Raw genomic sequence first — 26,343 nt, 5'->3', positions numbered from 1 at the left:
AGAAAAGTTAATGAAATGATAATTATTCTTAAGAGCTTAATCCCATTTCACATAACTCTGTGAGGTGGGTTGTCGATGAGTCGTTAAGGTGTATTATCTAGTTTATAGTGAACTATGCTCGGCCAGATTCGTCGTATTGCATTTCAACAAGCAAACACAACTTGTAAATTGCTTGCGTATCTAAACCCAGTGTTAAAGATACGACAGTTAGGCGAACCTCTCTCGTCCTAAAACAACTCCGTCAGCGGTGCCAGTATTTTTTTTACAAATCCACTTACAGACAGCTGCTCATTTTCATCAGCTTCTCCTCGCACAGCGAGTAATGAAAACCAAACATCAAAATACATCATTTTGGTATTTGCTGTCACGACCGCCACGTGTATGACCCAATCTCATCTAAATTTGTGTAATTGAACCTGGACTCTTTTCATTTCGCTTATGCTCGTGTATGCAAAAAAAAACATGCTATTCCGGGCAGCATCATATTTTTGGTCGAGAATCTTTCTTTAATGTTGTTTTTTTTTAAGCGCACATGACCTTCAATAGCGTACAGTAAATAAGGGAAAAAATACATAAAAATAAAACTCAGAACCAACCGGGCAGAAGATAGGCACTGAACAATGTGGTCTCGGTCATGCAGTCGTCGTCTTATGGTCTGACGGTGTATTAGTTTTTATAGACGCTCGTACAAGTTGGTTGGACGAAAAACCAAAAAAAAAGACACTCTTCACAACACCATGACCGTTATCCATACGCCCAGGAGTAGGATTCTGCACTAGCGCCAAAAAGCGTAGCTACATCCCCAAAAAGGTTATGTCAATTTACCTTCGAAATGGAAATGATGGGAATGATTCCTGATCCCAAATGCACCGTGAGCATGGCCACTGCTCAAGAAAATGATAAAAGTAATGATTCTTATGGGCAGCCACGCCGATGATGATGATGATGATGTGGATGTTACTCGGGATAACTGATGTTTGTATCATCAGCTTTTTAAGCAATCGTCGGTACCGTCGGTCGGTATGAAATCTGACGAATTGCACTCCGAGGGGTTTCGTGCGTTAGCAAAACGGTGAAAATCCATTTACCTCATTTAGGAGAAGGTAGCCAGGGAAAGTTTGGGTTACTTTTGGTCGCTCTTTATGTTTGATCCCGGGAATCCTTGGAAGCCGTAATCTTTACTCAATCTAGGGAACCATTAAAAATGAAGTGAAATATTAGACTTGCGATGAACTTCATGATAATGGAGGACTTTATTTTTTATACAAATATTATGCTCATCGTCTATGTCACTGTCTATAGCATATTTTAATCTGTCCATTTTAATGCAACATCAGAGCATTGAATCTCATCTAGCTAGTCACAGGAAAATGTAATTAAATTAGTTTATCAAAAATATCAACTGCTTGTAGCTCTGTGAAGCAAGAAAAGTACATAGAGAAAAAAATGATAGCACATGTTTAAGTCTATTTTATAGTACAAATTGTAGTAGTTTTGGGTTTCAAAAATGTTTCAACAGTCCTCTTAAAATTATTGTTATTTCCAGTCATACTTTAACATGGTGTGTTTGTATCCGCTACCAATCCAACGACTACTGCCCACGGCTCAATTTCTGTGCTTGTTTTTCTTCAGTTCCTCTAACCAAAGAGTGTGAATAATCCGCTACTTACGGGACTACTCTTGCGACTGTTCCCGTTGACCGCGATACCCTCAAGAGCATCGCATTAGAATTCCCTACAGGACATTCATTCAATTGTTATAACGTAAAGCAAGGAAGCTTTAATCTAGCTTTAGCGGCTGCAAGTGAACGTTACTTCCACCGGTTCCATACGGAGGCTTTCAGTTCGTCTTACGCTACCCAGTCTCAGGCCCAAATATCCTGAGGGCATCCGGAAGACCCAACGCTTTCCTTTCCCCAGCAATAGGCATTCTCCGTTGCAATTCAGCGTCAACATTGTTTCGCAATTTCGTAGTCATAAAGCCATACCCTTGACTTTTGGTCGTAGGACACTATTGCTGGCGAAAGACATTTGGGTTGACTTTTTCTTCCAGCCCACCTTTCAACCAAGAAACGGGATGGTTTACTTAGGTTGTAGTTAGTCTTACACGCTAAGCCTCCCTCCGGGGATGTTGGTGTCGTCTGGTAGGAAAAACTGAAACACAAACCAAAGGTTCTATTATTATCCTTAGTAACATCAAGATTTACACGGTGTCAAAAAGTAAAACAACTATAATCGCTAGTTATTATTGACGCTATTGCGCTTTAGTAATTGAAACAAGGAATATTTCATTAACAGATGCAATTTAGAATTTAGTCTTGTTTCAAGAAATATTACTCACTAGAATTAAAATGTATAAAGTCCCACAAGTTATAAGAACTGCTTTTGATTCCCATATGCTCATTGAAATATTCATAATATGAATTTACTCTTGAATATGGATAACAATTAAATACACTAAAGCACCAAGTCACATGCACTAAAATCTGAAAACATATTTATTTTACTCATTTAAACCAATTGCTGGTATAATTTTAGTGTCAGTACCCATTAGAAGATCATCATCATTATAGTACACAGTTTTATAAACTATTCACAAACAGCAAACTATTTGTATTACATTTGCCCTTGTGTTAGCATCAGTAATCTTATCATTTTTTACCGTATGTCAAAGACAAAACAAAACAAAAAATGCCAAGAGCAACACTTTGCCGTCCTCTGCAACAGATAGTCCATTTTTGCCCATTTCCCATCCAAATTGATCCGGTCGCATTCTAATAAATGCCAACCACTTGTTGGAAATCCTCCCGCTCGAGCAAGCGCCACGAGAAGTAATAAAACTTGACGCCAAGGATAAGTACACGACGCCAATATCATTCACTCGGTCCGAGTATTCCCCTGCCGCCTGTTGTCGTATTTGTTTTTTTTTTTGTTGTTGTTGTTCTCCTCCTTTCTATACCACCAAAGATAAAAGCAATAAAAGTCAACCACCAGCCTAAAGCAGCGTCTAACAGCACTGGAGGGGGGGGGGGTAGGTCGTCATCCGAGCAGCCTGGTCCGCTCCTCCCAGAAGACCATAGCCAAGCCGGCGAAGAAACATGCCAGCAGGTGGGATTTAAAAGCGATGGAAAATGGATATTTTCTGTTTATTTTCTGTACATTGCGCTTCTCTTCCGCGTCGGCCCATGTTTAGGGGTACGCTGCAAGCGAAAGGAAATGAAAAACTTCTCGCGGCCACTACAACATTATTGCGCTTCGGTGGCGGCATATTTATGGCCATCATCATTCGGCACAACTTTTGGCAAGACTTTTCACTGCTTGTTCTTTTCCCGGGCAGACAAGGTTGGAAAGATATTAACGAAATTGTTATGGCCGTATCGGGTGACGGAAAGTGGGACGTAGCAGACGGATTTCGGTGCTAACTTGGGTGGAATTATGGATTGTAATCCAACATTTTACTGTAGAATTGGAGAGTCATAGATGTATCGCCGTGAAAGATTAATGTTTTTAATGTGTTTATAAATAATATCGAAATGAATTGATAAAGACATGAAGTAAGATAATATTTTTTTATTGCGCAGACATTCCTCCATCTGCGATCTATGTACTGTCTAAAATTTTAGAAATTTTATTTCAAATGTATTTGTTCTTTTTCAAATGGAATATAAACTGTATAATTTAAATTCATTATTATTGAAAGTATTATTATTGTTCCATTAAAACGAGTATTGTTTTGCTAGTTGATAATGTTTTTTTTTAATTTTCTTTTAACTGAGGGAGTGTTTTTGACAAGTCCAATCATGTGTCCAATCTTAACTTTTTTTAATTGCATAGTCTATGTTCATCAATTCATCTACACTTTTGAAAAAAAACAGTGCTATATGTTATAAATCTAAGGTGTTGAATAGCTATGGAATTATTCAACCCCCTTGTTTACACTCACAGCACACTGTAAGCATATTAGCACACAAGTACATGTGCGTCAATTAACAACCAACTTGTTGTAATATATTTTTTCCAATAATTTACACACATAAATAAAATAGCACATTCTTACACGTGCTGAAAATATCTCACACGTAACATCATCACCAAACATTCCCGTGCGTCCGTGCGAGTTTGTCTGGAAATATGACACAACGGTAAAATATTCCATGTATTGCCCCCAAGGCAAGCACGCGTGAAGTCAACAAGTAGCCGTCTAGTATGACAATGGACCAACACCGACCGTGTTCGCACGTCGGCAAGAATTACATGCCAGGTGGTGGCTGTGGTTCCAAAACAGGCAAAGGGAAGGAGGCCAGATACCGTGACACATTATACGAAATCCAGTTTTCATCCGGTGATGTCATTTTGTACCGCAAGATAAGCCGATGGTTGTAAAAAGGAAAATTCCTGTCATTTTGCCACATCCGCTGGCGACAGGGTGTACAGCTGATGGCTCGCAAACAAATTCTAATCGAGTGTTGAAATCTCACACATACCCAAAGCCAAACCCAAAATCTTTGCCGTTGGTGCACATCATCACATCCCACCGGTCCGAACAGCGACTAGCGTGGAGCAAAAATACCACTATACCCCGCTTTGGTTCGCTCGGGGTTTTTCGCATTCTGCGACGCTTCGTCTGACTGGCGATCATCGTACAATATTTGTCATAATTTCCCATGACAGATTACTTTGCACGCTAGCGTCAACGATGATGCTGATGGTGTGTGTGTGTGTGTGTGTGTGTGTGTGTGTGTGTGTGTGTGTGTGTGTGTGTGTGTGTGTGTGTATATGTGTGGAGTGTTAGTAATGGCACCTGGCACAGCGCATCGAAGGGTTCCGGAGCTGCAATAGGCCACCCCATTTCTCTTGTGTTCGAGATTTATACCAGCGCTAACAAGATACGCGTACCGGGAAGAAGCATCACGGAAATCATCGATATCGCATGACAAGTTGGGTATCGTTCGAGCGCAAAGGCAGGTGTAGGCCGGGATTTCTAACCCACACATATGTCACACTTTCATTTGCTGATGTATCGTTAACATCTGGAAATGAACGAAGGAAGGCAATGTGGGCACCCCGTGGGCGAGAATTTTCCTTTAACAAAAGTTTTCCCATAAAGCAGAGACAAATTGTACCATTCAATCATCACTGCAGTCACAGTTTTATCGTGCGGTCTCGATCAAACCGCTAAACTTTTCGTTAGTGCTCAAAACTCTACTGCTGTGCAAGACAAATTGGCTGCAGAAGTTTATTTGAAGTGAATTTACAGTAACGAGTCAAAATGTAGAGATTCTCAAGTAGTTGCAGTTTCAAATAGACTTGTGGAATAAGTTTAATTGATTACCAAAGTAAATCTGAAATAAGTGTCGTGAGTAGTTGGAGTGATTTCAAGATGATTTGGCACAGCACAAACGTAGCAATATTTAAGCAACATTTCATAAAAATATTAGTGTGCTCTTCGAAGAATGAATGAAATAATGAATTTATTGTCTTGCCTTTTAGTGATAGTCACCGATCTTATGAGCTTTCAAAAAAAAAAAAGATACACAATCTATATAAAAACCACAGAGTCTGCCAACTGTGCATTGATTTATTCCAGAATAAAACTACCTATACGATTGAGTGATAAAAAAGCCTCCCAAAGCCGACATGAACCAAAGCATAGAAGAAGATGAGAATGACAAAGTACCAAAGTTGCTGCTGTGTACAATGTATGGTGTAAAAATCAAAACAATCAATTACACGTATGATAAATCTCTGTTGTACAACTTTAACTGCAAAATGCCCGTCTGGGTTGTACATACAACCACAACACATACCGATTGTAATTTGTCTTTCAGCTAAACTTTCACACCACAATGCTCCCTTCACATATGTGACATACGTGTGGATTTTAGCATATTTACCATCAGAGCATCATTATGACAAATAACCCAGCTTCCCAGCACCTGGCATCAAACGGAATCCGTGTCGATATTTATCACAACCAAAGTGTGGTAGAGCAGGCAGGCTGCCCTAACTCACGATTATAACATTCACAAACAACCATTAGTCAAATCGTGCGGCTAGAAATTGACTAAAAGTACCTCGATAACTCACTCTACGGAGCACTCCCATCCTTGCGGACCTCCGTCGAACAGTAGCAACAGTGGCCTATTCTTCGTCGCGTATGTCCGGAGCATCCGGTTGATCCGGATGATTTTATTTTGCACTGCTCTGTATTTTCTTCTCATACCTTTTACCGAATCCTTTCGATCGAGTGTCATGAGAATGAAATTATTCATTGAATTCTCACCGGATGCTAAACCATTGGTAGCAAAAAAGGATAGATTTCACAGCGAACTCTCCATTTTGCATGTTCCCTCTTCGCTGTGGAACTGCACAATCACTTCCAAGCATATAAAATGGACCGAAGCGGAATAAGATATTACCTAGGGAATCATTATTTATACATCAAATAGGTCAATTTATATTCTATCGAGGGAAGGAAAGTGTGGAATGCTAAGAACGGAAAGACTAAACGAAACACGAATAAGTGAGCTTAGTGAAGTGAGCCCGTTTCAATCCGTGAATGGAAAAAAAACCCTGAAAGCATAGATATTTTGAAGTGTATAGAGCGCCCTCCTTACCGATTTGCTTTATCTGCAGTTTGTATCAGCGAAACAGGGAGACATAATAGGAAAGCTTGCGAAAAACGACGTCAGCGAGAAGCAATTAAAACTCTAAAGTTACCCACGAACCTAACAATAACAAGCGTAGGATATTTGCTATCAATTCTCCCTCTTGCTTCCCGTTGCTTTTCTCTTTCTTCCTTTCTCTCTCCTATAACGAGCGCTGGCGAAGAAGAAGAGGAAAAATGCTGACGACAAAATCCCTGATCAATTTTTAAACTTTTTTTCACTTATAGTTTTTTTTTATTTTCCTTGCTGTAGCTCGTTATTTATTTTGAAAGCATCAATCGTACACGGTGGCGCGAAAAAATAGCAACCATCGTCAGAAACTGACGTACGGTTCCCAGAATCTTAAATTTATACACCAACCATGACGCATGTACTTTTAATAGTGACTAGAGACTAGAGAAAAGTATCTAGAAATGGCAGAAAAATGTGTATTAGGTAACGTTTAACTTAATGCATTGCCGTTTAATGTGTTTACTTAATTTATAATTTGGTAATGGTTGAACTTTTACAACTTTTACGAAGCTGGAATTTGCTAGGCAGCCGTCTAAAAGCCGTTTCTTTCTAACGAACGCCATTCAGTGCGCTTACCGCCCAAGATCATAATCCCAAAAACTTGAGACATAGAAACGGTAAAATTTCTCCCCAGTGCCGGTACAGAAACTCTTCCAGGGCGACAAATGCGGAACCGGGATTAAAATTTGAAAGCTCGTTCCCATCCCCAGGCAGTAAAGCTTTCCGCTCGTTTCTCGCAGCTCCAAAATTCATTTCCGGCTTCCGGCCATCAAAAGCGTAAGGGTGTGCGCGCGCGCGCTTGCCCGCGTCTCAGGCGGAAAAGGTGACGAAGCACAATTTGCATTTTACCTCGCACCGACTGTCGATCGCGGTGTCGCACGGGAGACTGCGGTGCAGCACAATGTGCCACCCTGACCCGATGACGACTTTAATGATAATGTTGAACGTGAAGCAATCAACCAAATTGTAGCTGATTCGATGGCGCGGCAGCGGTAAACGCAGAGTTTTGCGCTGAGTTGAATGAATTAATTAACTGACGGGGCGGAAAATCGAAGCAATGTGCAACGACGCTGCCGGATGATCTTTCCTTTACTTCTTTCCGATGCAACATTGGGAAGGGAAGGGCGTTGCAAAAGCTTAATTAATGCTGCTATAACGTTAAGTATCGCCAAAAACCGCATCACAATATCTTTTCATTTTTGAACGTGATACGGCTTCATATAACCTCCTTTAAACTAGACAGTGAAACTGGAAACATTCAATTGATTAAATTAGTTTTTGCTGTGCCTTAAACACCAACGCACCAATTCTCGTTAATAAACCTACTTAATAAAATAAATTCGAAACTATTGCTCTGCAGCTTGCAGTTTGAAATTGTTTAGCTGTGATAAAAAAAATCAAACCCCACGCGAAAATGGAAGCAAGCTGCTGAAATACTTTATCGTTAGTTAGTGCAATGTGGCTTTTTTTCATCCGTTACTTACTTTCAACCGGAACAGCGAGCTTATTTTGCGCGGTAAAGAATATAATACACGCCCACAAACACGAACGCCCATACACACACATACACCAACAGGAGCAGCAGGAAGTGGGAGCAGCTTTTGATGACTTTTGAAAGTTGTTTCCTTTCAAATAAGTAGCATCGGTCGAACTGTGGAAAAGTCGAACCGGGGAACGCATTCGCACATACTCGCGATCATTCCAGTACGCCAGCTGCCTAAGCTTTGGTGGGGTGGTGGGGAAACATGATGCCAAAGCAGTGAAACTTTGTAGCACGGTGCGAGGAAGAAAAATGAACTAAACTTTTGCCTAACATGAGAAGAAAATTATAAAGCGTGAAGCGCGTGGGGCGGTAACGGTGAGCAACGCTGATCGCGTTTGCTCGGCGTGTGATATTCGGCACATGATTGCTTTCGTTGTGTTCATAATGGTGGAAAATTTATTTCATGTGAAGTCGGATAAATGAACACACAGCATAGTGGCGAAAAAATGTGATTAAACATTGATAAAGTGTTGGTATGAGTTAAGCTAATGCTAAACTCATTAAAAGTAATCATTTGATAACGGTTTTGAGAATTGAAGATGATTTTTTAAATGTTTTTATGGTTATTTTTAAAAGAACGGGAACAGTTCGTGCAAATTGGACCTTTTGGTATTTTTTTAGATGTTTTTAACATTGATATGCCAAGGAAGATTCATGGTGGATGCTAAGAGGTTAGGTTACAGTTACTATAGTTGCTCAATAAATTGTTGGTACAATCAACTTGTATGCTATCCTTTGCCAATATCTTGTCCAATTTTCACGGAAGGCTTATTTTTTGCATAATCTCTCTATGCAATGATTTGGGGTTCAAAATGGAAAATTTTCATAATATGTTTGTCATATTTTGGCCAAAATGTTCAAAACCACCATAATTCGAAGTCAAACTCTTGGTGGTACACCTATAATTGAATAAACAAAACTAACACCTTTGTGGTCATAATTTAGTTTTTTTGAACAGCCTAGGCCTCTAGCCTTCTCAGGCTACATGTAAATAAGGAAAACAATCTGTTTAGTGTAATAAAAGCTATTCCATAGTCATAAGAATAACAGCCAAAAGGAAGTAATTGTAAAATTCAATTGATACACATTTCATGCTACATTATCATGCATACATGTAATTTATCTCTGGGGTCGAGATCGTGTACTACGTCGCTATCTGATTCAGATTGTTTAGAGAAGTTCATAAACATGGCAGGAGTCGATATCGTGTTGTTCGTTGTCATGCGGCGTCCTTGCCCGGGTTATCATAAGGGTAGTCTTCGAAAATCCGAGATGTCTTTTGTAGGTCAGATCTAGTCCGTTCGGAAAGGATCAGTATAAGTAGGGGTCTTTATCAGGTTTAGCTTCCATGGTTTCGAGTAGCAGTATGTATCTCTTGCAAGTTTTTGCAGACTTTTTTAGGAAAGGACCTCGTCGTTGCTCTTGACGAGGATTTCCCTGAACCACCAGCCATATGTACGAATGACTCACAAGCAAACAAGCGATATACAACGTGTAGCACAACGACAAACAAATAGAGTTGGTATGGGAAAAATGACAGTTCTGGCCAACAAACCGATAGTCGCACTACAATAATACACGTCCGCGCCCCGACAGCAATCCCACCAGAGAAGCCACGAGAGAGCAAGTGCCTCAGTAACACCCCAGGGATCCACGCCACCGCACCGCTAATTATAAGAGTATTGCCATAAGACACTCACACAGTTAATCCCTTAGCTCTACAGAACTCAAAGATGATCTTTAACAGACTCCAGTTCGACCCAGCTAGTATATCTAGTATAGTATATCTACCCGGATGGGGAGATCTTCCCTGGAAATATCAGGAGATCTTTCCAGTTTTTCGACTGCATCCAACATGGAGGGTTGTGCAGCCTCGTATTCTACGCGAGACCATAGAAAATGATATATGTTGTGAAATCCAAGGCTGCAACTACATGCTTTCGGGGCGACCTGTCCTATACACTGGAGATCTGCACCCAGTGTGAAATAATTTGACCTAAGTCTAAACATCATTCGAATAAATGCACGATCCCCACAGATGTCGCGTAACCAAGGCTTCAAAGAAACTCTAGGAGAGATCGAGTACAGAAACCTCCCGAGTTGATTCGTGTCCTACAAGTTCTGCCAGCGTGCAATGCAGAAAGCCTACGGGCCCGTTAGAAATCGTGAGGTAGGATAGGTAAATCGTAAAACAGACCCCTCCAAAGCACCCTTTATGGCCAAATGGCATGCTTTCTCATTTCCTAAGATGCCGCAATGAGCAGGCAACCATACCAGAGATATTCGAAACCGCTTTTCAAACAGGGCGCCTAGGACTTTCAGAATTTCTTCCAGAATGGTCTGGGCTACAGAACATTCTGGAAGAAAGTTAAGTTATCTTAATATGAAAATTCTATGGAGCTATACCATCTATTAACAATTCACTACTGTATACTTTTAGAATAAGTCTTTGAGCAAATGATATATTCAAACTTGGGCAGCCAATGTACTGCAATTTTTTTATGTATATTAAATTTAAACGTAAAATACATTAATAACAATGTAAAAAAGGTATTTGGTAATTATAAACCAAATTTATTTTCTTAATTATTGAAAATATTTATTCGCGTATAATAAGGACACCAAAGTTTGTACAGGACACCACTGACTTGTTGCAATAATTCGCTTTTAGTGAAAATGTACCATGTTCATACCGCCGAGGCGACTAACGTACCAACGCAACGCAACCTAACCGACAAGCGTTGTTTGCTATCAGCTACGGGAAAATAAATTTAGGATTGTTTTTCGACAGGCACTGAAGCAAAACGTACGCTGCATCGCAATTGTTCTTAATGCCGTCCGCCACAGTGCGGCAAATGTCGAGCGCCGCCCGCATCGGGCCCGCCAGCTCGTCCGGCATGATTGTGTCGATCTGCTTCACCGACGCGTCGTAGTTAAGTTTTCCCTTCTTCATCTGCAACAGCAAGAACACGATAGCACGAAACAGATGCGTCAGTGTGGGGTCAGGGCATGGGGAGATTTAGTGGGAGGAAAGTTCCATACCGACCGTTTGCATCATTTCCATCACGCAGTTTACGTAGCACTTAAGCTCCTTAACGTCCGCGAACTTGGACTCGCGCAATCCGTTCACCAGCTCCTCGGCGACTTTGGTTTTTCCCAGGCAAACCGACCGTATCATTTCACCCGACTTCATCATCTGCTCTACGGTTGCTTTCTATTGTGTATGTGTGTGTGAGGTATTGAAAAAAACGGGAGTAGGGAGGAAGAAAAAGGGAGAAAAAGAGTAGAGAGTTTAATGAGAAAATCGCTTGGAAAGTTAAATTTGAACCCTTTAAATGCGTCTCCAGTGGGCGAACTGGTAGGGTTTGTTTTGCAGCGATTATAAAACCGACAGCAAGCAACAAATAGTCGCTCCCTGTGGGTTGGGCTGGAGGTGCCCGTTAAATGGTGCCTGGAGAGCAAATGATTTTGCACCGAGTCGAAGCTAACAGGCGAAAGAGCGATGGGAAAATTATTACCCCTTCTACGGGCGGTAGGCCCGGCGCAGTGCTCAACAGCAACAGGCTGCCAATCCACAAACACTTCCGGAGTGGGAAAATCCTTTTCACATTACGCGCTTTCCACGACATTGCTGGGTGGTCCGCTATCAGTGATCGCATCAACGTTTCAACGCTTCAGATTCACTTCTTTTTTTTTGTGCACGACAAAAGGGTAAAAAAACACAAACAGCATAAAATCTTCTTCCTTTTCGGCGTAGGGAACACAATACCGTTCCTTTGCAAAAACTCTTTCTCTCTTTTCTGCTTCCGCTCCTTCCTTTTGAGCCAAAGAAAAGCACACACACACACACACACGGTTATAATATTTATCGCTTTTCCTCCCTGTTTGCGTGCGACCGAACGAACTAACGAACGAACCAGGGCGGCCCAGTAACGAACGATTGTAACGGGCGTCCCGGGGCAGCTTTCTACCGTTTATGCGATCGTGTAACTAATACCGCCCGTAATCCATTATTCATACGACTTTTATATGCAAGCGTTTACCTTTTTGGCGTGCGTGCACCCATTGTTGCAACGGTTGGTTGCCGGAAGCTGAGGAAGAGTATTGTGCTCACCCCGATATGGTAAGAAAGGCGCTAGCGCTCACAATTGACGCTAATCGACGTTGTATATTCATTTTTTACTGTCATTTTAATAGAGCTTGAAACATTGCTTGTGAAACAGTATGACATCGATCGTTTGTGCGGTTTCGTAGGGTTTCGGACGGGTAACACATATTTGTTTGTGTTGCTAAAAATATCGGCTCAAGACAAATGCACAGTAAAAGAAAGTTTATTTAAACAGCACGAGCAATACGACCGTCTTTTTGAATAAAAATATTTATCTTTAAAGCAATTTAATTTTTTTTGCGTGATTTAATGTAAAACTTTCATGTTACATTCCAATTTATGCTGATAGCAAACAAATGCCCTAACAAAAGCTTAACATGTTTTGTCACAAATCAGTTTATTTCAAATCGATATTAATTAATTATTTGTGCAAGTGAAATATATCATTTGTTGGATTTTATTCTATGCTACAAAACATCAGTATTAATCCGATATTACATATAAAAAGACTGATCGTTTTGATGCATTCGACAGCTGTTTCATAAGACAATCGACAGAATTTAGGTCTTATGAGACAGAGTTCTATTTGTTTGTATTGTTTAATGACTTGTTGTGTTGCACAAGCGATGTTTTGCGTTGTTTCGCTTGATTTATTATACATCAAAATTAATCTCTTTATTGACTTAGAAATATGTATGAAACGTTGTAGGAAATGCAGTACAAAAAGTGCAATGATTTTATTGAGTAAAAAAACTAGCTTTCCCTTTAAATTTGTCTAAAAACATTAAAATTCTAGAAATGTCGTGCTAGGAGGATTTGTTTTTAAGCTGTTCATTGATAACTCACTCCATTGAGCAGCACCGTCAAGCAAATATCGTGCTGATTCACTCAAAACGCCTCCCGGATAAGGTGTAGACGATTGCAATTACTACGGTGACCGACGATAATTTGCATCTGCAAAATGCAAAACATGTTCATCGAGTTGATGGCACGGAACACGCCAAACGGGGACATAATAACAGGCTCGTCATAGGTTTCGTTTCTTACGGCTTGCTTGAATGAAAAAAAAAATCAAAGTCATCATACGTATAGTGCGGATAATCAATGGGCGTTTAGGGGCAGCAAATCGAGAGACCACTATTTTATTGGCACTTCAGTCAGTACTTAATATATGTATCGATGTATCGGGCTGATAAACTGTGTACAAACTTCGACATTGTTTGCAGTTTTCATATTATTTAACATAAAATCTTTAATTTTTAAATACTTTATTTAACGAATTGATGAAATCAAAACATTGTATTTATTATACAATGATGTCTTACGTTTTGATTGGTTTGTTTCTCGATGTAAAACAAAATTAAAGTTTGTTCTCAAGGAGTGTTCTGCTCTGTTTATTTAGACTATTTTTACAATCAAACTGCCATCTATTGATGCCCATCTCCATCAAGTTCGGGCGTTTTTCCTCGGAACGCAAATAATTATGTGCTCTTGCAAATTCACGAACCATATTAGTCCATCGGCCGTTGGGCAAACCGATGAAATTCATCGGAAGCGTAAACTTTATCTTTTCGTTCAAGGATTTCCATCGAACAAATCATTGTTGATTTAAGCGGTAGCAATCCCGGAAGCGTACAAGCGTCAGTCAAACACATTTTTAACTCGGTGCTGCTTTCGGGACGCAAAACTTTACAGGTCATAAATATTGCTAAGGTCGCATCGAACTGTAACGCTGCGAACGATTTCTAGGGAAACCGGAGGAAAACATCACCGCGGACAATCAACAAAACGGCAAATCCCTTTGCCGGTGTCGCTTTTCTTTTTTCATTCCATTTCATTTCAAATCCTGCAAATCTATCCCCCTTGTTTGGGGATGTTTGTGATGGGAAGAACTCAATGCACGGCTGAAGGGCAGGAAGGCATGTTTGAATTGAGAGGAAGATAGAAGAATCTCCAGAAAAGGTACCCGTACGAACCTTAACCACTATTTGCTCAACAAATTCGGCTCGGCGCATTTGTGCGCCACAAAGCTAATCCGCCAGCAGATTAGAGTTTTTCTTCCCGTTATTTCGGTTACAGTAAATAGCACTGAACTTTCGGGTACACCAGTAGGGGAAAGCGAACCGGGGCAAATTTAAAAAAGGCAGCAATGTTAACATTTGATAAAAAGAATTGATTACAGCGCGAAGCTGCACGTACATCAATTGTATTATTTGGGTAAAATTCATGCCTATCCTCCAGCACGAATTTTCTTGTACAAAAACTTGAAAACACACATACACAATGCTCAAAACACGCGTCAGTTCACGCAATTTTAACGCATTTCGTTAGCCATTTAAGATTCATGCCGTACGCAACAAATCTCGGCTGACGATGCCTAAAATTTCTTTCCACCACCGCTGCTCCGCATGAAGGTGAACAGCAAAGCATATAAACCTCACTGCGGTACCGTAATGGTTTGGCGTATTTTATTTTTGTTGGCGCACCGCTCGGTACCCATGCTGCCGCTTTTCAAAGAGGCAACAAATATTTCAACACTATAAAACAGAAATAAAATTCAATTTTCCACGGAATGAATTTGATTATTCGTGCGGAAGTGTTTGTAACACCCACCGCTTTCTGCAAAATCTCGCCTGGAATGTTCGCTCGCGTACGACGTGGGGAAAGACAGGGATAGACAGCACGATATGGCTGGTTTGACGTAGAAGAGAAAAAAGGCAAAAAACCGACGACAAACACTCCATTGAGTGAGATGGAGCAAAGGGCAACAAAGAATCACGGCATAGTGATTTGTCACCGCGCTTACAAGCGACACCAAAGTTGGACGGTTCGCCCGGCAAACGTGGTACACAAACGCTTCCAGCACTAAGACGGTCGCTCGTTCGTTCGTCCGGAACATTGCGTCGCAAGCTGCTTGGTTGGCAAGTTTCGAGCGGGAAAATGTTTCACTAAACGCAAGAAATGCGTTTCCCGGTGGAGATGGGGGTGCGGTTGGAAAGGGGATCAGTAAATTCATTGATGTTATGTCAAGGTGAGTCCAACCTACCCGGGATTGCCACACTTGGAATGCACATTGGTAATGCACTATGCACTATGGTAGGGGGAACCCGTTATCGTTCCACTAATGGTAGGTTGATCCATCAATCGTCGGTCAAATGGTTCGAAGCGACTAAAAATCAGCGAAGCAAATCAGTTAGAGTGGCAAATAACAGATCTTGAAAGTCGAAACGCACTTCGGCGATCGTTTCGGGTACCGCAATGCAGATGCTATTCGTGAGCAGCACTGCACAGCACTGTAATGTAAAATATTTATACAATTACGCATCAAAACATTGCTTATTTTGTACTAAATTAAAAAAATTAATGATTTTTATTCAAGTTGTTTGTAATGAGAAACTTGCTTTCGATTAATATGAAATTCTAAGAGAAAATTCAAAAGTCCCAGATAGAAGCGAGTGTTCATAGCATTAAATTTTCTAATATAATTTTCCAACAATGATTCTGTAATGTCATTCACCAGTATGCGAGACACTTCGTTAATCTTTTTATACCTTTATTGGTATTTTGGTATCGTTTTTCTTTGCTATTTTTAGCTCAAGACAGCTATAAGAACAAAAACAACGCTCACCCTCTGCAACTTAACGAGCGCTGGCTGACGAATTTAAAGCAATACCGCACTCCAGTGAGCGCACACAATTTCAAACAGGATCGACTTACTTTCGAGCAGCTTCCTGGAATATTTTACGCTGCCTTATATTTAGCAATGGCGCACACCGATGTTCGAAATACGTACATACTTTGAAATCCCGTGCTTAGATGTTTAGCACTGGAAAGCATAACTTTCGTTCGACATTTTGATGACGTTCATGGTTCAGTGTGTTTATTCTTTCAGTCTTGCTCGGCCTGCAGCGAGGAAGCGTATTATTTAAAGATTCAAAACAAAGTTATTTAAACGATTTAACGGAAGCATCGTACGACGTATATATTTAGCAATATTTTCATTGACTCTGAACAGGTGTCTTATAATATACTTTACGTCTGAAACTATTATGATGAATCATTGTACATCGTACATTCTTCAGGGTAGCAGGTTATTCGATAAATACAGTGTTTCCCCGAATTACGCGAATAATGCGTTCCGGATACATTCGCGTTGCGTAATTCGGATTTTCGCGAAAGTCGAATATCACGTTTTATAGCCAAAATATACTTAATTATTAATGATTGTATTTAATTTATTTTTGTATTTCGTGTAGAAAATTAGGTTATTTCCGTCTTTTTTGTGATATCAAGCTTTTGGAAACATTGCAAATTATTTTTCATTTGACAATTGATGGAGATAATTGTACTGATTTGACAAATAAACTGTCAAAAATAAAAATTCGCGTAACTCAAGTGTCGCGTAACTCGGGGAAAGACTGTACATTCTTTTTACTTAGAGCTCTGTAAAAAGAGATTAAATGAATTGTAATCATTGTTTCATTATTTATTATTCACTATTACTATGAAGTCCTATGTAACTCATCCCTTCACAAAGCCGTTCCTTGTGCGATACAAAGGATGCATATCCTCCTCAGTTAACTCTATTTATTGGTATCCTCTTAAAACATGAGCATCATCGTTTATTCAACACAAAAACCTTCATTCTGTTCCGTCTTTTTTTTATTCTGCCCCGTTTCAGGAGTGCTCGATCTTTGTGTTCGAAAAGCGGACGGCCGAAAAGCTGCACAAACCAAAGCGGAAGGAGACGGTTACGGAAATTTTGCGAGCATCGGTAAAGCAGCTGGAACGATTTCGGCACCCCAAGGTATGCAGGCGGAGGGGGGAAAATGAATAGCAAAGCTGCAACGCTACTGTTGCACACTCTGGCTGGCCGACCAGAGCACCAGGCAGGAACTGAGTGCATCCGGAACGCGTTTGTGTTTAATATTTATGCCTTCCTATCATACTTTCTCCACCCACCCGGTATACTTCACAGATACTGCAGATCATGCACACGGTCGAGGAAAGCTCGGAAACGCTCTCATTCGCTACCGAGCCCGTCATCGCCAGCTTGGCCAACATCCTGGCCTATCAGGTAAGTGACCTCAGCTACTGTTGCTAGCCGTTAAGCTATCGTGTTTCAGCGTCGCCAGTGGGATGTTAAGCTGTGTTGTTTGAAATGACACTGTTTGAGATCAACAAAACCAGAAACGGCTGGAGTGTCGCCCGCTACAGTGCAATGAACGAATGTCCGCGTAGGGATGATTAAAGCGAGCCAAAAAATACCTACTCTCTACGAAACGAAACAAAGACTTTCGGAGTTTATCACACTTTCTACAATTATCCCGCAGCAATGTTGATTTTAAGCTGCACCTAATAACAATTGACTGGGTTTGCTGTAGCGAGACGACTGTTTTACAACCCTAGGGTCGTTAAACTGTTGAGCAACTGACTCACTCGCTGTGACAGCGTAAGCAGACTTCACTAACGAGTTGAACAATACCAAGAAGCTTCTTGTTGAGAGTAAAACTGCGAGTTTTACCTTGAAGGACATTTATCATTCTTATTTATTTAAATGAGTGTACATTACGGACAATAGTTTGTCACGCTGTTGCTGCTGCTGCTGCTGCGAACTTGAGATTCCAGTCCTATTTGCCACAGCAAAATACGCCATTCCCACGTTGCCTCCCAACATTTTAGCGGAGGTGCGTAAACAATAAGGAAAACTCTTTCAGTGCTCGCTCCATTACTGATTGCGCCGGATGGCAAGGGAGAGCAGTAGGATGGGCGGTATTAATTCGAGTGTTTCTTTTGTTACCGGTGTAATGGACCGAGGCCAGAACGGAACGACACCGGCCACACAATCGTGCGGAACGGTGATTATCTCGTTCTAACTCATTTCCTTTCATGACCATTCACTCGCATAATGAAGCTAATGAGCGCACGATGGATGGACGGATAGATGGAACGATAGATGGATGTCTCCGGAAATTTCCTCCCTTTCGGTTTGACCATTAAGGATGGAAAAGTTTGCTCCCTGTTCCGGTGAGCTTTTTACGATGAACGGCGGCATTCGTTATCCAGTGAGTGGGGAAAGCAAACAAACAGTTAAACACGAGGTTGTTTGCGAGAGCCGAAATGGAACAGCCAGGTGCATTAGTGCTTTAGATGAAACACGAATCGGCGCATTTTTGGACATGGTCGGTGTTTGTTTCGAGTTTTTGACAACGGCTAGCAGCGTTTTGGTTAACGAAAACCATGCATCCTTGGCAATATCAACATGTTTTGTTATTATGAGTTATGAAGTATTGCAACGATGCAAATAATGGGGACTTTCACGATACTAGCCTGCTTTTATGTGGAGTTTGACAGTTGGCGGCTGAAATCATGTCAACACTTCATACAAAACCACACACAAAACTAGCCTTCGATTTTCAGCCTAGATTATTTCATCCCAGTCAGACAGCCTTCTGTTAATTTACCCATTCGAGCAGTTTTGTGTCTGTCACAACAGTAATTTTATAAGAGCAATTTAGCTGTACGAAGTGTTGTCGTTTGCTGACGATGAAAAGATGTAAATAAAAACAAAAAGAGTATTGTTTTAATGATTTTTAACGGAAGAAGACGTCGGCGGTGTGTTCAAAACTGTGCAATGTAAAAATCATCGGAGAAATTGCGTTTATTAGTGCTAGTGGGGGCGGTCCCGTGGTACAGTCGTCAACTCAACCGACTCAATAACATTCCCGTCATGGGTTCTAGCCCAGAATGGACCGTCTCCCCATAGCAAGGATTTACTATCCGGCTACGTGGTAATGAATTAAGTCTCGAAAGCCTGTATAGGCCGGCATGTCCGCGTAGGACGTTATGGAGGAAAAAAACATTGTAATCGATTGTATAACTTAAGGAAAATGATTAAATATAACCATCGAAATATAAAGTAAAGAATGAATAATATAGGTATGAAGGAATAGGAGCTATCAAAACTGTTCGATTGTGTAAATTAACGACTGCTAATTTACCATTAAATTACTCTTATATTACTGGTAATTTAGCGGTAAGATAGGGGTGAATTAAGTCCGATTTGTCTGACTGGAATGTTTTCATTTATCTCAAGGTGGATTAAAGAGATCAGGTGGTGGAATCTAGAATGAAAGTTTATGTAGACCAGATGGTCTCATACTACCTTGTTTTGTAAACAAATTTGGAAGTCACTTTTTGACAGGACGGTTGACAACTTTTGCACAAACAGGCTTTTTGGTAACCTGACAAATACCCAAACACTTCTAACTTTTCAACTTTTAAGTATTCATACAGAAACAGAAGTAATAAAAATCAACCCAAATCAATATATTTGAAAAGCAACGCAAGTTTAACTTCAAAACAAAAAAACACAATATTGTAATACATAACAATTTCATGAATATTAATTTATTAGAACAAAAAACCATACATCATATATTCTTCTTCTTTGGCTCAACAACTGTTGCCGGTCAAGGCCTTGCTTGTACCAATTGTACATAGCGCAAAAATGCAATTCATTGGAAGTTTTTCATTGCCTTACTCTTTCGTTTTTCTTAACAGTTTCGAAGATTGTGCGATTCCAGAAGACGATTTTTAAATCCTTTTTGTTGATTATATGTAGAGGTCATTTAATTAGTTCTGAATTTTATTTTCGATGAAAAAAAGTTTAAAAGAATTGAACCACCAACAAGATATATACTTCAATCATCTACTTTTGTACACTAAATATTCTCAAAATCTTAAATCATTCAAACGCTCATTGTAAAAATAAAATATACTTGAAACCACATCAAGATGCAGCGTTATCATTTTAACCTTCAGTGCAATTTGTGCTCCAGTACGGTAACGCTCGCATGTTGGCATCATTTAGACTCGATTAGCCAAGAGCATCGTACTTGCCAGCATATTGCGTTTGCCGTTAGAGTGATACTGTGCCATCACGTGGCATCTGAGCATTAGCATTACTTTTAACAAAAGAGTCAACATAAACCAACTTATTAGGCTTTAATAAATTTTAAACACTTGAAACAGATGGCTTTTGATGCATATGTGCATATGTAGTATATGACAAAATAATGTTTGTAAAATTATAATAAAATAACATCAAAACACTTTTATGTATTGAATCGTTACATAAAAGTGTTTTGATGTTATTTTGTTATAATTTTACAAACATTATTTTGTCAAATACTACATACGCACTACGTTTGCTACTCGCTTTTCTGATACTGATACTATAAACGAAAAAATGTTAAAGTTGCACAAATTAACAAGTTAAGTAAAGTTAACAAATATCGTAATCGCGTCCAATCCCGTATCTTACCATTGGTTACTGATACCTTTAATCATATAACCATTTGCTGATGCATGTTTGCTAAAGCATAAACAAAAATGAGCTCATTTTAATAAATTGTGCAAACACACGTACGGGCGTGCTCTGTGCAGCCCACACCATAACGATAAATAATTTCACTTGTTATGGCAAGGCGCAAAATTACAGCAATGATATCGAATATCGTTCGTCAACCAAATTACCGAGAACTCGAACCACACCGAAAGCCAAACATTACATCCGTAGCACTTCCATCGAATGGTGCAATTCACTCGTTTCCGCACAGCCAGCCTCTGCCTACCTACCAGCCGGATTTGGTGCAAACTGCCGTGTCCAAACCCCCCAATGCCAGTGGTGAATGACTCCATCCGCTGCCGAAACTGGTGAACGCGCACCAAATGGCACAGAAATTCCCCAAGTGCATGCATGTAGTAGGCTCATTAATTTCGATGCCTTTCCGGTTAGTTCGTCTAGCCGCCTAGCACCATGCTGCCATTCCACGTTCCCGTGGTCAGCCGTCCGTGTTGGTGTATGTGTGTGTGTCTGTATAGCGAATATAGTCGATCGAAACGCTACCATGCGCTCCCAAAATCTGTACCACACCTTTAACCCTGCAACATTAGGCCACACTTTGCTGGCTGAGTCCCGCTGGGCGGGGACTTCGGATGACCAGCACCAGGCAAGCCGGAGGCAGCATCAAAAGTAATGGACGGTCGTGCTCGGTAACGTTAGGCGAAAATAGAAATCGATCCATTCCCACTCACCGATGCATGGCCGAGCAGCAATTCCTAATTAATTGGAGCTGCTCCATCTCGCTCCTTTCCGATTGCTGGCCGCTACGTTCTAGTGTCGCTAGATTAAATTCATTATCGTTCTACATTCTTCGTGCAATTATCACTCAAGGACACTCTACTCTTCTTCCACGGTCGATCGATCCGATCCGAATCAAGTGAAAGCGCTTTGAAGGTGAATGCGTTTGTCTTTTCAACAATTTCATTCCACATACTCATCAAATCTAAAACAATTCGGTCAAGTATGTAAATGGCCACTGTAAATACGAGGAAAGGGAGAAATGCTTGACTGTACTTTCAAATTCTCAACAACCCATGACCCATACAAAAAAGGGAAAATGTTTCAATGAAAATGGTCAACGCTTGTATGTGCGTGTATGGTGTAGCAAAGTAAAAAGAAAGAAGAAAAATGTAGCATTTGTAGCGATACTATTGCCACTTGAAAACTGATGGAAAAGTGCACATTCCATGCTGTACATTCATGGTGTCCCGGTATCCATCCAACTCGGCCAAGTGACTGGCTGTCAGGTTGAAGTTGTTTAGAGCACTACCACCATCGTCTATATTGCCCTGTGTTGTTGTTGATTTTTATGAGACTCTTGTTCAACTATGTTTTGCAAAAGTTTCCATCTTGTCCATATTCCAACACCTGGATTGTATCATTTTCCCGTCGGTATCGGTACTGTAAACATTTCACTCAGGATGGCAGCAATGTTGGAGTATGTCACTGTTCGGTGGGGAGAGGAAAAAAAGTACATTCCAGCAATGCATAAACCACACATACCATACGTCTCGGGCATCTCGGCATCTTTGTGTGGTGGTAAATTTATCGAGCCACACCATGCCCTTACATCGGTGCTGTCTGCTTTTCCAGACACGGGTACACCCGGGTGGGATATTGATAGGGACACAATGGGTACGGTCGCCCGGCGTGCCCTACTCATTACCTTTGCGGCTCATTGAAGGTACTTTGTTGAAAGTGATACTTTTCTTCCAGCTGCCTCCCTTAGCTAAGAGAGCATTCGTGTCGGCATGCTGCATAAACCCGCCGCACCAGTACGTGGCACGCGATGCAGCTAACCGCACCGTGGGCCACACCTGTAGCGTGCGCGCTGCACCGACTGAGCTGTAATCCTTGCCTCCTTGGCGTGTTTCCTTGAATGACTACACGAAGGATTATTTAAGGAATTAAGAACCACCTGCAGGTTCGCGCGCCTCCCTCGGCAAACGGCACGGTTTGCCAGGTCTGACTCAAGACCGTGTCCAGGGCACGGTGCAAGAATGCTTCGCTACGCTGAGTGCACTTTGCGCTTGATTGTTACCCCCCATCTATGCGCAAGGCGTCAGGATCGACAGTTGCATTACCGGGCCCTCGGGGCCGTGGTGCAGGGAGGTGGACGGAGAGAGGGTAATGAATTTTTAAAGCAATACCACACACCAACACACTTCTCACAAAATCCTCCGACGCCGTTCGTTGCTGCAACTAGTAAACCATTTTCCGCACCAAAGCCAACAGATTACATTTATGCAAGCACATGCTACAGCACCGTATGCTAATGTGCCTTTATTCGCAGTGCTGCATCATTCTGGGAAAGCGGGGTTCTGGCGGGACGCTCAACACGTTGCAGGAAAATTGGTTGGAAGGTATGGTTTAAATGTAATAATTTTCACCATGCCGGGAAGCGTCCTAGATAATCCCGTTCCCTGTATTGTGTAGATTGGTAGAAGGAGCAACAATAACGCCATTACACATTTAGACATCGTTTGATGTGATTGATTGCTCAATTGCTGTTGTGTTAGTGTATGCAAGCAGTTTGGCTGAAAGTTGCCAGTCACGTGGAGCTAAGTAAGCCAATACATCAAAGTCTTCACTCAAGTAGCGTGTTCTTGTTTGATATCTTAAAGATATCGTGTTTGTGCACGAGGAATGTGAATGACTTGCAATAGCGTATGAGTAGTGTTAGTTTGAAATCAAATCAACTGTAGGGATGTTGGTGAACAGTACCGCGATATTAAGGGATGTTTTTCCAATCAAACAGGTACTTAACGTGACAGAATGCAATACATAGCTGAACTTCAACTGTACAGCAACTATTGAACTTATTACAACTTTGTATAATATCCACTTTTGTCATACAATTACTTTCTTTTTTGATAACTATTCGCCAACTAAAATTAAAAATAAACCTAGGTACTATATATGCCGTTATGATAGTTGAACTTAAAATTTTCTAAAAAACTCTTTGGTGATTAGTATATTGAAATTAGAGTTTTAGTGATAGTTATTCATGTGGCAGTTATTAGTAGCAGTAGTTTATTTTTTGTTTATATTGAACTAGGTAAATTTGACAATTTTTTATGAAACACTAGGATCGAATCTTCAAAAAAATCCGTTAACTGAACTATTTATAAATTGCTGGATTTACAAAAATTTTAATAAATAAATACTAGTAGCATAAGAAAAATTCGAATCATTTTGTCTTACAAAACTAACTTAATTATGCTAACATAACTAACCTACTTTAGCTCCTTATGCCGAGCATTGACGAACATCATATCTTAATCTGTTTGAACTAGTCATGGGAAAAATGATTCTTTTTAAAGATCAGGTGCGGTCCAGTTCGCTCAGTGAAATGAACTGAACGCGTGCGGTGATTCTTTCGCACGCCCGAGGTGCAGTATGTTTTTAAATATCGATTTTATGCTGCAAGAATGTACACCCTATTTTATTTTTTATTTTTATATTGTTAGATTTACAAGCAGAGAAAAAGGAAATCAAAGTTGTTTTAATGCTCAACTAATCTTATTTATTTTGTGTATTTTGCGTCTTATATCATTATTTATTTTGTGTTCTACTCGTTTAAAGTATTTTTTTAAAAAAATGTAAATTTATCGCCGTCCAAGACCACAGATTCATAAGACTCATTCAATGAATCGTACAGTTTAAAAAAACTATGGTTAACTATAGTCCATGAGGAGAATCTTTTTCATAAATTCAAAGCCGACATGGGGTGCTTCTAACATATGTAAAATTACCTGCAGTTTCGGTTTGGTGAAAAAAAAACTACTAGAGCGAGAGTGTATCGCTATTTTGCGGAACGGGAAAGAAGACACGGGAAAGAAGATAACAGACGCTTTCTCGTTCTAGTCAACACACTATCAGATCGAAAAAGCATGCTGATTTTCTGAGTAGGAGAATGAACTCCGCACCGCGTGCGGTGGTTTGTTGCACACTTTCATGATCGGTATATTTCCGGGAGAGTTTCCGCACGGATAATCGATACCGCACCGCTAGCGTGCGGAGATGTATCGCACACTTTCATAGTCGATAGGGAGAGCGTCCGCATGGAGAATCGATACCGCACCGCTAGCGTGCGGAGATGTATCGCACACATTCATAGTCGGCGCGGAGAACGTCCGCACAAAGAATCAATACCGCACCGCTAGCGTGCGGAGATGTATCGCACACTTTCATAGTCGACAGGGAGAGCGTCCGCACGGAGAATCAATACCGCACCGCTAGCGTGCGGAAGAATCATTTACATTTATCTGGCGGTGCGGTACTCGTTCACTCAGTGTAAAGATTGGATTGAATCATTCAGTTCTGATTCATTTTTCCCATGTCTAGTTTGAACGTCGTTGATTTCGAGCAATTGCTATAGTTGCAGCGGGCCTACTTTTGACTGTAACTGATGCACCTTCCATCTACCTTTTTTTCTACACCCCATCCTCGTCATCCCTCCCCATCGCCGTTCCCATGTTCAATCAAATTTATAAGTGATTGTTATAATCTTTCAATTTGCTTTAGTTGTGAAAAACATTTATCCTTCATTCGCTCCGGAATCTCTCGCCAATTTACCTAACCTATGTTTCCTTTGCTTTAGCAGTTAAACTCGATGAACTTAAGCGTTAGTGTAAACAGTTTTGTTAGTATTAATATTAGATGGCGCTGTATCAAAGTTTGTGAGCAATGGCGCAGGCCTAGGCTAGGGAAATGGTTGGGTGAGTTTTCTATCCCGTTCTCGGCAGTCTTATCCGAGTTGATACAGGGTTTTCCGATAAAACTAAAGACCGGGGAACGCTTTGACGAATCTGCGGGAGTCAATCGCAAGACTGCGAAACGATACTTGAAAACGTTGATGATACCGGGATCTGCGAATTTGTATCGCAAGACTGCGGTACACTTTTTCGGGTTTTTTATTTGTTTGTAAGCGAATTCATTATTGATGCACACTCTAAAAACATGAAATTTGAAATTTAAAAATTTAGGCTGTCAAGTTATATGTCCCCTGGGGTGCGATGGTATGCCCAAAAAAAAGTGTGTCACAGTCTTGCGATGTAAATCCGCTGATCCCAGTATCATCAACGTATTCAAGTATCGTTCCGCAGTCTTGCGAATGACTCCTGCAGATTCGTCAAAGTGTTCCGCGGTCTTTAGTTCTATTGGAAAACCCTGTAAAAGCGCAATGATGAGCAACGTCACTTTCTCGTGCCCTTGCCCTCGTGTAATTACAAACAAAACCTATCATTAAGATTTTGCTAGTGCTACTAAATTGGGATCAAAATGTAGAGTTCTCTTGATGATAAAATAGGTCACTATTATCTATATTTTTGTTCCGTTTGTTCTTCGATGTTTAATATCGTCTGTTTTGTTCTTGGAAAGACCTTGCATGGACATTGATGAATAATTTTGCTGAACTTGAATGAATGCTGACATGAGTAGAATGATGCGTCAATTTGATGAATTTTCAAGAAATTTTTATTACAACATTAGTTTGAGGGCTTTCAAGAATAGTTTGAAGAATTGACGAATATTTGGAGTATATACGTTCGTGTTTATAATTTAACGTTATATGTAACCCTAATGTTTGGTGCTCTCGTTAAGCA

The 26,343-nt window shown here is 40.6% G+C and overlaps 2 protein-coding genes across 11 annotated transcripts in view; one reads left to right on the top strand and one right to left on the bottom strand.

Moving 5' to 3' along the window:
• LOC120898369 (SCY1-like protein 2) overlaps window positions 1-26,343 on the top strand; it is a 104,530-nt gene that overhangs the window by 28,803 nt on the left and 49,384 nt on the right. For all 10 annotated transcript variants that reach the window (XR_005738655.1, XR_005738653.1, XR_005738654.1 and 7 more), the window contains exons 4-5: window positions 17,012-17,137; window positions 17,309-17,407. Coding sequence is in view for 7 of the 10 variants with exons in the window: in XM_040304161.1 (XP_040160095.1) it covers window positions 17,012-17,137; window positions 17,309-17,407 (225 nt within the window). In the remaining 3 variants the exon portion in view is untranslated. The remainder of the gene's footprint in view (window positions 1-17,011; window positions 17,138-17,308; window positions 17,408-26,343) is intronic.
• On the bottom strand, window positions 10,776-12,209 carry LOC120898374 (general odorant-binding protein 72-like). Its single transcript, XM_040304167.1, has 3 exons — window positions 11,741-12,209; window positions 11,269-11,436; window positions 10,776-11,175 (listed from the first exon to the last, which is right to left on the bottom strand). The coding sequence occupies exons 1-3, from the start codon at window positions 11,879-11,881 to the stop codon at window positions 10,978-10,980; spliced, it is 507 nt and encodes a 168-aa protein (XP_040160101.1). The 5' UTR covers window positions 11,882-12,209; the 3' UTR covers window positions 10,776-10,977.

This window comes from Anopheles arabiensis, chromosome 2 (genome assembly GCF_016920715.1).
Source record: "Anopheles arabiensis isolate DONGOLA chromosome 2, AaraD3, whole genome shotgun sequence".
Taxonomy (NCBI): domain Eukaryota; kingdom Metazoa; phylum Arthropoda; class Insecta; order Diptera; family Culicidae; genus Anopheles; species Anopheles arabiensis.
This window is presented reverse-complemented; position numbering and strand designations above follow the sequence as displayed.